The sequence below is a fragment of the Hippocampus comes genome, unplaced genomic scaffold (genome assembly GCF_001891065.2).
Source record: "Hippocampus comes isolate QL1 unplaced genomic scaffold, H_comes_QL1_v1.1 scaffold8, whole genome shotgun sequence".
Taxonomy (NCBI): Eukaryota; Metazoa; Chordata; class Actinopteri; order Syngnathiformes; family Syngnathidae; genus Hippocampus; species Hippocampus comes.
The window spans coordinates 785,562-796,382 of record NW_017806153.1 but is presented as its reverse complement, the minus strand read 5'-3'; the positions used below and the strand labels follow the sequence as shown (position 1 = coordinate 796,382).

At 45.4% G+C, this 10,821-nt stretch overlaps 1 protein-coding gene and 1 long non-coding RNA gene across 8 annotated transcripts in view; one reads left to right on the top strand and one right to left on the bottom strand.

The window, feature by feature from the left end:
* The window catches only part of armc2 (armadillo repeat containing 2), a 15,854-nt gene extending 6,395 nt beyond the window's left edge, over positions 1-9,459 (top strand). For 2 of the 7 annotated variants that reach the window (XM_019894987.1, XM_019894986.1), the window contains 12 exons: positions 890-957; positions 1,441-1,545; positions 3,654-3,841; positions 3,913-4,015; positions 4,118-4,332; positions 4,546-4,691; positions 4,780-4,879; positions 6,356-6,855; positions 6,943-7,056; positions 8,219-8,344; positions 8,583-8,740; positions 8,884-9,459. In XM_019894987.1, coding sequence (XP_019750546.1) covers positions 890-957; positions 1,441-1,545; positions 3,654-3,841; positions 3,913-4,015; positions 4,118-4,332; positions 4,546-4,691; positions 4,780-4,879; positions 6,356-6,855; positions 6,943-7,056; positions 8,219-8,344; positions 8,583-8,740; positions 8,884-9,002 — 1,942 coding nt within the window. In that variant the 3' untranslated portion in view covers positions 9,003-9,459. Of the gene's footprint in view, positions 1-889; positions 958-1,440; positions 1,546-3,653; positions 3,842-3,912; positions 4,016-4,117; positions 4,333-4,545; positions 4,692-4,779; positions 4,880-6,355; positions 6,856-6,942; positions 7,057-8,211; positions 8,345-8,582; positions 8,741-8,883 lie in introns of those variants that run through there. The other 5 variants (XM_019894990.1, XM_019894989.1, XM_019894991.1 and 2 more) reach the window with 5 other exon arrangements.
* On the bottom strand, positions 4,139-6,441 carry LOC109530995 (uncharacterized). The gene is made up of 3 exons (XR_002171100.1): positions 6,343-6,441; positions 5,608-5,770; positions 4,139-4,230 (listed from the first exon to the last, which is right to left on the bottom strand). It is a non-coding gene; the product is annotated as an uncharacterized LOC109530995 (long non-coding RNA).
* Positions 9,460-10,821: the final 1,362 nt, after the last annotated feature.

Sequence of the window (10,821 nt, the reverse complement as noted above, 5' to 3'; positions counted from 1 at the left end):
TGCTTCGGTGGTGGGGGGGGGGGGGGGGCGGTTTCGCAAATCTGCTTCTCTGCACTGTCAAGTTTTGGAAGTTTTGTTCTCAACACTCTTGGCGGTTGGAGCACTAATGACGGCTAATAGACGCAGACAGAAAGCATCCAATAAGATGTCATTTTATGGCTCCAAATGGCTCTCTTATTCGATTTTGGATGCCCATTTGGGCAAGCCCGGCAGCTTCGTGCGTCATTGCGCTGTTGCCGGGGCCCAAGACAGGGATGAGGTCATGTCTCTGAGAATGGCCGTATCACACAAAGAGGCCCGCCGATGGGACCTGTAATCCTATCGCAGGTCGTTTCACTCTGAACAGGTCCTGTACATGCCCTTTGTGAACATGCCAAATAAATGACATGCACGTACAATGATACAAGTTGTCGTCATATGCATGGATGCATTTTAAAAAATAAAAATAATAATAAAGGACTTATGGGATAGGATAGAGTGTCGTTGGTTATGTTACTTCCTGCAAAAGCTGCAGACCGCCCTTCGCGATGACAAAGCACAAACAGTCTTCAGCGCGCAGCCCGCAGAGTTCGGGTCTTACTTCCTGTCTGTTGGAGATTGAGGTCTGAGATGCATGCAGGCGGGCGACATAAAACATTCACGCACACACGAGGTCAGGCTGAGAAAAAAACACTCACACAATTGCATCAAGGCCCCAACTAACTCGAGTGCATGTCGGGAAAGCAATTCTGGTGCAAGAGGGACACCAAGTGGCAGCATCGAGTAGCAAAAAAAAATGTTTTGTGTTCATCAAGTTAAGCTGTTTTTTTTTTTTTTTTGGTCTTCTGAATGTCCCAGTGCCTAACATATGAAAAAATATTTGTGTGTTTTTCCCCATCGCGCCAAGCAGCCGACTATCGCAGTCCAGTGTTGACGCCGGAATCGGAAGCGACGAGGTCAGAGCAGGACAGAGAACAGGTTCGTTCAGACGGCGTCAATGAAACCGTCTTTTTTTTTTTTTTTCCCCATACAGTGTCAGCACTAATGGTGTCTTTAATCCGTTCTACTTCAAATTGCCTTTCAAAGCAACGTGCTCAACATTATCTCTCCAACACTGAACAGACCACGAGTCTCGTTCTGCTTTGAGAGACGTTGCCGAAGACAAACTTGACAGCGTGAGACAAATCGACTAGACAATTGCTTTCCACAACCGCAACTTCCTGTGTCACGCGAAGCATTGATGTATGCATTGGCCAGACCGTTGCGTGCGCGGCATTCAGCAAGAATCTCGACGCAATACAAATTGATAAAAGGCGTCCGTGGCAGTTTCGCAGCCGATGTGTGACCTTTTCGACGGTGCCATCAATCTTCCCGCTGCTTTATTTTAAGGGACGGTGAACTTGTGAACCAAGCCGAGGCTCATTTTCACCAATGTGCTCTCGCTGTCTCTCTTCTCATCAGATTTGGGCGGGAGTGGAAAGAATAACACAAGCACAGGTGCAGACTCGCGGTGGGATACGATAGCGCCTCTTCTCCAGCAGCTAAAGGCTGCGGCGGCTGCGGGTGGTAAGAGCGACACAAAAAGGAAACGCGATGAATGGCAAATCCGATGCCATGCATTGGGCTTGAGCAGGAAGTTATCCTGTATGCTTTATGGCTCACACTTTCAAAAAAAAAAAAAGGCAAGGCAAAGGAAAACCAAAATAAAGTTACCCATAAAAAAAATTGTGTTAGCGTGATGCAGTCTGCACACATTTAAAATACTTCTACACTGTCCAAATGTAATTTCCAAAGTTCAAATATTCAATATTTAGTCTGCCCAACGCCTCGTGAGTTCATGCGTGCAAAATTGCAGCAAGGTGTTAAGAGTGCGCCAAGCCCTAGTTTCGATGCCGGGAACACTTTTATGACTGTACTTCAAAAAAAAAACAAGGAACGGGCTCCACCCTTTCTCTTTCCTCTGCAACCAGATTGGAATTGTGCGATTGCGCCGCTCCATTTAGTTTCCTCGAAAAGGGAGGATGTTATTTCACGGCTAATGTTTTATTGATGGGGCAGATTTGTCCTCAAGTGCACCGATCAGTAGAGGACATCGTGTGACGTGTATGTGTGGACGTGGTGCCCGATGGCGGCCCAGAACAGGGCCCAGACGTTTCGGGGGGGACGCAACATCTGGTCATTGTCCAAGCAGTCTCTCAAAAGCGAGGTGGAAACAGATCTGAATAGTCGGGAGCGCGAAGGGCAGACAGGCCAGCGAGCGGGGAGACAAAAGGCGAGGTCGGGGGGGTCAGCAGATCTGTCTGTAAAATGTGCTGGGGATGCTCGCTTTGTGCCAGAGACAATCTGGTGAGTGTCAGGGTATTTATGCAGCACTGGCAGGGGACCATTTTGCGTGGGGAGCACAGGTGGCCAAGGCACGTGAATGGAAATAAATCCCATCTCGGGTCGGTTGACTTAAGCAGGGCGCACACGTACCGATGTTGAACATCCTAAAGGTGCGGTAAAATGATTCGGTATGTTTGAAGATACAAACTGGTGCAAAGACAGTAGTGCTCAATTGTGAAGATACAACATTAAACTTTAGTTTAAACCAACTTGTGCCCATTTTCTCAGCTTGCAGTCAGGTATCGCGGTATGCCAAAAAAAAAAAAAAAAAAAAAAAGCATCTTCAGTCAACCGGCAAACAAGTATTGAAAGATGTCGACATGCTCTAAAATGGCTGACTGGCTAGCGCGCGAGCTAAGGTCTCACTCGATGCGTCATCGCCCCGTTCAGGGTGTATCGAGAGACATTTTCAGGGAAGTTAACTGTTTCTTAAACACAGTAGCGCTCGTTCATGAATCACACTCCCGACATTGGATGAGCCACAGGCACCTATTTGATTGAGAAATGACGCTCATGATGGGTGTGTTTTTTAGCGTCGTTAGGACGAGGGCTCTATTATGAATAATTTTGCATTCTTTTTTTTTTTTTTTTATTCCTTCAAATTTGGCAGACTTGTTAACAACCCTCCACTTGTATGTGGTTACTTACTGTCTTTGGAGTGTGCGGTGTAATCCAGATGACCGACGGTGCACCACGCACACACGCGCACACACACACACACACACACACACACACACAACGATATCTCCACCGATAATCGCAAGTGTAATCTGCCAAACCAGATGTCTGTTCCACAGGGCATTCGGAGTGCTGGAAAATACAAATATGGGAGAAAAGAGTAGCGTTGGATGAAGAAATTGAAGAAGCCACATCTGGCAACTATATGTTGCAAACTCTTGTTGTCATTTTTTTTTATTGTGTCGAATGAATCGTTTGACACGTCATACAAACACGAAGCTTATTTGGGTTTTTTCTGTCACAATTTGGGGAAGCGCCAATTGTTTTTGCTGCTCCATAAAGGCATGAAAAGGAATGATATTTTTTCTGGTGTGAAGGAAAACAAAAGCCCCAACCCCAAACATCTTTTGAAAGCACTAGAAATAAAAAAAAAAAATTGAGCCAGGCTCTCTTAGTGACCTTCTTCTGGACAAAGATTCCCACAAACACATTCCAAAACCATGTTGAAATTTTCCCCCGCAAGAGTATTTGCAAATACCGCGATCCTTTTTTTTTTTTTTTTTTTTTAACTTCACACTTGGTTTTTGTTTTTTTTTCCGACAATCCTCCAGACAGCTGCGAGGCCTCACTGGAGCATCTATGTGACTTGTGCGTTGCTCTCTACGACGCCCTGGAGGAGGCGGCCATGTTGGGCCCACACCGCTGTAAGAGGCGCTCCAGTATACTGAGAACGATCTTCCAACTCATCGACCTCAACTCCCCGCGCCTCCACATGCATGTCGCCGAGCTGTGTCTCGCCGTGAGTGTGCCGCAGGGTCGATTGTTTAAAAAAAAATTGTGAAAAAGTGACTTTTTTTTATTTTTATTCAGTTACATGTCGGCGGGACCAACCTGCTCAACATATGCAAGCTTATCTTCCAGGTCAGTCGCAGTGAAGCCAACGACGCCCTCTTCCAGAATAACTCAGTCCTAGGTGAACACATTTCTTTTCCCGGGATCACAAAATGTCAAAAGCTGCACTTTGTGGATTTTAAGTGAAGGTGGGGGTGTTGGGGGGGGGTCTACCTCTGTCTAGACTCGCTGCTCGAGCTGCTGCTGCGCGAGGATGCGACGACGTGCGGCGAAGCGCTATTTTACGGCGCCGGCACGCTGAAATTTCTGTCGGGAAACGCCGCCGTCGTCCACCTCCTGATGGAAAAAAACTTCATCAGCACAGCTCATAATTTCATCCGGAAGCTATGCAGGGTGGATGACCCTCACGTGACGATCGCCGGACACATCCTCGTACAGGTACGGTCCGTACTACTACGGTCAATTCATTTTACAAACATAAGAGGAATTGTATTGCATTTGAAAAAAAAAAATCATGGCCCATTCAAATGATGGAAATATAAAGCAGCCGACTGCATTGATTGAATAGTGAATGACTTGCGAGATTGGGCAATTTGTCGCTAATCTTAACCTGGAATCTTCCCCATATCTTGACCCCTTGACCTCTGGCAGCTGACTGCCACCCTGAGAAATCTGGCCGACCACACCGAGGCCCGTCCCTTCTTCGTCTCCCACTCCCTGATGTCGGATCTCTGCTTGGTTCTGCAGCGCTATCATCAGGACCAAGACGTGTGCACAAACGTTTCTAGAATCTACAGGTAACCGGTTTAAAAAAAAAAAAAAAAAAAAAAGGCGGGCCTTTAACTGGGCCTACATTTGAGTCGAGAATGTTATTTGTCTCCTCAGTAAACTCTCCTCGTACGCGGAGTGCTGCCTCGCTCTGGCGCAGACCCCCGACTGCTACCAACTATTTTTAGAACACTTGAGCAAACACCACCAAAAACCGGTGAGTCAGTGGGTGTCCTCGGAGGGTTTAGCTTCCACAAATGAGCACAAACGGTTTTAGAAATCACAGGGAACCGGTTTAAAAAAAAAAAAAAAAAAAAGATGCGAGTCATTGAACTGGGCCTACATTTGAGTCGAGAATGTTATTTGTCTCCTCAGTAAACTCTCCTCGTACGCGGAGTGCTGCCTCGCTCTGGCGCAGACCCCCGACTGCTACCAACTATTTTTAGAACACTTGAGCAAACACCACCAAAAACCGGTGAGTCAGTGGGTGTCCTCGGAGGGTTTAGCTTCCACAAATGAGCTTGCTGTTTATCTGCACATCAGCTTGTTTACAAACGGCGAGTCCCAAGCACATTTACAGGACATTACATCTGTGTGTGCGCGTGTGTGTGTCTGTAATGTGCGTGTCGACATGTAATAATCCCCAGATCAGATAAGATGACTCAGGCAAAAAAAAAAAAAAAAAACGCTGAGTGGAATCAGACAAAGGTTAGCTTCAGTTGAGACCAGTCAGGACATGATCCAGAAGCCAACAGGAATAAGAATAGAATAAATGACCGCCTCCCTTGAGTAAGCACTCAGACGTGGCTGAGAGGGTGTTAACGTTTTCACACACACACACACACACACACACACACACACACACACACACACACACACACACACACACACACACACACACACACGCACGCCCTCTTGAGAGGACAGTCCGTCCTGTTCTTCTACCTGTGTTGCTGCACGTTCACGACGGCGGGCGGGTTGGTCATGAGAGGCGCGTGCGTCCAAGTGCACCTGCTCACCATTTGACTGACAGAACAGCACCGGGGCGGCTGAGGGCGCCTGACCCCCCCCCCCCCCCCTTCCGGAGGCACGAGAAAACTCTGGACACCTAAGCGGAGGAAAGGAGGACAATTTTAGCACTTTTTAACTCACTCACTTTGGCACAAACAACCCTTTTTCTATACCGTGCGTTCAACTGCTCCATGATTTCTCTGAAAAGCTAAAACTAATACTAAAAACGAAGCACACTTGCTTTAAAAAAAAAAATTATTATTTTTTTAAATAAGCCCATTTAAAAAATAGAAGTCTAAATTATGACTAATTGTAATGACAAATCCAAAACGATCATAAGCCTGGTTGCCACAAAGATAGAGACTGGAAGAGTCACAGAAAGGCTGAGAAGTGGACATCATTGGATATCAGAGAATAGCAAGGTCAAATTAACTTGACCCGTGTAGCGTTAATCAGGCAAAAGTAAGATCACTTATTACGCTCTACTTTTGATTCAATAATTGATTGAGTTTGACCAATATGCTGGTTTGACTTCACCAGCGAGAACGACCGAATTTGAATGAAAAAAATGTTCCGCCACATTTCTCACATGGTTGGCTGTTTATTTTGCTTTGCGGTGCTGTGAAACTGCACTGCGTCAAGACTGTCCGCTGGTTCTAAAACACTCACGTCTCTCCCGCAGGACCTGGTCGTGCGTCTCCTCTTCACGCTGGGCAACCTGACGGCCAAGAACAACGAGGCGCGCCAGCAGCTCTTCCGCTGCGAGGCGTCCGTGGACGCCCTCCTGCGGCTGTACGACGACTACCAGCTGAGGGAGGAGGAGCCGCCGCCGCCGCCGTCGCCTACGGCCAGCCGCCGGGAGGCCGAGGACGTGTTGGTGAAGCTGGTCCGGGTGCTGGCCAACATGTGCATCCATGAGGACGTGGGCGCCGCACTGGCCAGCAACACCACATGCGTCCAGCTGCTGATGGAGACACTGGGTGAGAAATCGGAGGTAGTATCGATGTTCGTCAGCACCTCACACTGTTACTGTGCATGCGTGCGCACGTGTTGTCGCAGAGCTGAGGTCGGTGGAGGAGAGCGAGGAGCTCACGGTGAACGTGGCAGCCGCCATCAACAACCTGACGTTCTACCGCAAGGAAAGCGCGATGCTCAGACGCAGCCAGCTGGCCATCGCCCAGTGTAAGAGCAACACTTCAAAAGAATGAAGATAAAGTGCAGAAAATAATCACTTTTTTTTTTTTTTTTTTACCTTTTTCGTCACTCAAGTGATGCTGAAGTTGGTGCTCAGCTCCAACATGGCCGCCATGCTGGAGGCCACGCGCGTCTACGGGAACTTGTCGCAGTCCAAAGATGTGCGGGACTTTATAATGCAGAACAAAGGTTCATGATCAACACGTTAACCAATACAGTGGTACCTTAATTTACAAGTGGCCCAACTTATGAGCAATCACTGGGACGTGTTTTTTTTTTTTTTTTTGCCATGAGTTGCAAGCAAATATTTATAATTCTGTTTCTCCAGTCACTGTCGAAAAAAACTCAAGTTAAGTCAAGTCGCCTCCAAATTTTAAGCGACTCGAGTCAGTTCATTACTTGATTCAAGAAAGTTATACGTCGGGTCATGCAATCCTGGAGTGATTAAATATTTTTTTCACTGATTCAGAAGCCCGCCGGTGTATTTTTTCTTAGTTTCTTAGTTAATTTGGTAAGACCTTTTCCGCCATTAAAAAAACACCCTGAAAAACCGTCACACGTGTATAAATCCAGTAATGTTTGAAAGAAGTTACTCCGTGTACGGTTTCTTTTTTTTAATTTTGCCTAAACGTCCAGTTCGCGGGCGTGGAGGGGTGGCGCGCTGTTATCGGCGCAAACGCGCTTCTAACATAAAAAAAGAAAAAAAATTAAACACGCTTCTTACAGTTACTTTATTGTCTGAGCAGTTAAACGCAGAACGGACGAGGTCGAGTTAATATTTGACCAGCTATTGGTGAGCAAAACCGTGACGCAAATCGAGCCAACTGAATAGCTTCACAGCTCACACAGCTAGCTTACCTGCGTCTACTCAGACGAATGAAGAATAAATAACGTCATGTTGCCTTGCTCTTCGAGTCGCAAACTAACGTGCATGTTGCTATTGTATTTTTCTGCGATTGCGTTCAAAATTTCATGCTTCCATCCGAATGTTTTCATCTTTGTGGAGTTTCCTCCGTGACACTTGCCCGACTAGGAAGCCGCAGTCTTATAATGTAGCCAGCCATTGGCCGGCTGGGTTTGAGTACACCGCCCAAAAAAAAACAAGCAAACAAACAAACAAACAAACAATACTCAGTGTGTATTATAAATAACAGTGTTTTACAAATGGACACAGAATAAGTCATCGAGTTCAAATCAGGTCTTTACAAATCAATGATCAAGTCACGTGACTTAAGTCCACCACCTCTACAAGGTACCACTGTAATACCAAAAATCTTTCTTATGTACACACTCTCGATAGGCTAATTGGAGCTGTAAACAAGACTGCTGACCTCACCTTCTCAGTCCACAGGTTCGTGGTGACACTGTTGGACTCCAAGAACCCGGACGTGTGCTTCTCGGCCTGTGGGGTTCTCACCAACCTGGCGCTGGACCCTTCCAACAGAGCCAGTCTCTTCCTTGAAGGGGCTGCAACCAAGTAAGCATTTTAAGTAAGACCGCCATTTCGTGTCGTCCAGTGGAAACCCAATTTATAGTTCCAAGTGTAAAAGTAGACATGTGCAAAGTTTGGTAGGGCTCCCTCTAGTGGTATGCCACTACCTAACTACAGTTCAATTGTATTTAACTTCAATACATTTTCATTATTTACAACAAACGTAATTAAAAAATATTTGATGAACAAAATCTGCCAATCCGTGTGTGTATGCACATTTCAGGCTGACAGACTGCCTGAGAGACCTGGGAGCAGGTGACTGGCAGCTGTCGGCTCAACTATGTCAGGCCTTGTGGAACATGAGCAGCGGAGGCGGACCTGAGAAGCCGGTGGAGGCGCAGGACAGCGAGTCGCTACTCGAGATCCTCACATCCTATTTGGGTCAGTTGGGGGATCTCGGGGCATCGCAATGCATCACGGGAGAATGGAAATATGTTTCTCTACCTCCCATCATGCACTGCAGCTGCATCTTGCCACTGTTATATCGCACACACCTCACTCTGTTATTCATCAACCGCCTTCAGATGAAGAAGAGGTCGTCAAGTGGATGGAAGACGAGGACTACCACAGGGCATTATGGGAGTTGGAGTTCCGACCCGTTGCCCAGAAACTCTATCAAAGCTGGTCAATGAAAATTGATTAATATCGATCATAGCATATGTACTGTACTTATATATTTGCAAATGTTTTTGTTGTGCAAGTGACTTTTTTAAATCCCATCATCATGTGACTTATATGAAAGCACTTTAAAGTCCATCCTCACATATCTTTACAACACTTTTTTTTTTTTTTGCACATTGATATCACTTTGGTTTTGTGAGCACGCGTGCGTGTGTTTGATGACCTGCCTCAATCTCCTTCGGTAAACAACATTAATGTGTAAACAAATAAAAAAAAAAAAAAAGCACAGACGAAGCGAGCGCCGCTGTTGCCTCTCGAAGCCTTTATTATTATCATCATCATCATCAGTATTCAATTTACAGACACGGGGGGCCAGGCAGTGCTTACAAGTTGCCCAACCACAACAGCATTTTCAAAGTCACATGGTTGTTACATCAACACAAATAAGGAACAGCACTTCATGTATCATGATTGAAGGAAAAAAAAAAAAAAAAGGTTTACATCTAATTGAAACATTACTCGCGATATAAAGAAGTATTAGACGTCTTTTTTTTTTTTTTAAATCCTAAATGAGATGTGAAGGCATTTTGGGGTGATATGGTGATTGTGCTGGTGATGATGTCATGATATTCAACAGGGGAGGCCTTAAAATAGAAATTAACATATTAATGTTTTTTTACGATTGTTTCTCAGTGAATTGTGACATAGAGGCAAGCAGGATGAGCTCCTCTAGTTCAAACGATGGCTGAATTGAGCTGTCACTATGTGAACCACTACACTACCAATGGCAGTGCAGTGCCACGCCCCCCCCATCGGCGTTAGCTAGTGTGCGGTCCTGGTGAGACGTTTTGACTCGATGTAACCAAATACGTTTCAAATGCTCAATGTAACCAAATAAGTTTAGAATAAGAGAACGCTACAAATGATACACAACAATTCAATATTATAGTTTTATTTTTGTCCATTTTTCATAGATTTTGTGTAAAAAAAAAAAAAAAGTGTCAGTAACTGACATCAGTCAGAAGTTTTGAAAAACAAAAATCTCTTTCACTTTCTTCTGACTCACTTCCAACGGTACCATTCTTTTTGTCGAAAACCTCCCAGCCATCGCTTGTCTTAATCCGCCCTCACAACAACAACAAAAAAAAAAACGCAGCGTTTGACTGCTTTTTTTTTTTTTACTCAAAACTGTTTCATTAAAACAAAAGCTGCTTTTTTTTATTTCGTTTTTGTTTTTTGATTTTTTTTTTTTTTTTGCACTAGTTAGGCTTGAAATAAGCACAGCTACAACCATTTGCGAGCGCAAATCAGCCTGATGGCGAGCCGGCGTCGTCCCCTTTACACAGCAAACGGGAACATGGCCGGCCAGGGAGGGGGAGGGGGGGAAAAAAAAGACAGCTCACCAAAGAGCACTTTTTAAACAGTCACTCTGACAAAAAGCACGCATGGCCACAAAAAATGATTAGGAGATACAGTGGTGCCTTCACTTCTGAGAGCACCACGTTATGTGTTTTCAGCATCTCCCAACTCACAATTAAACTCTAAAGTCAGGGTACCACCATACATGCTTTTTTTTTCTTTTTCTTTTTTTTTTTGCAGAGCGAGAAAATGTTGAATGGAGATTAGAGAAGAGGTATTTATTTCACTGGTAAAATTCACAGCCTTCCAAATAGGGGCGACCAGGCAGCCGGGATAACGCGGAAGACAGCTTAGCAGTGTTTGAGTGTGTTCATGTGTCCGCATGTGCGAGTGTGTGTGTGTGTGTGTGTGTGTGTGTGTCTGTGTGTTAGCCATTCCTCCCGGACCAACCACATACCGGAGCCCCTCATTCTTTCAGTCTT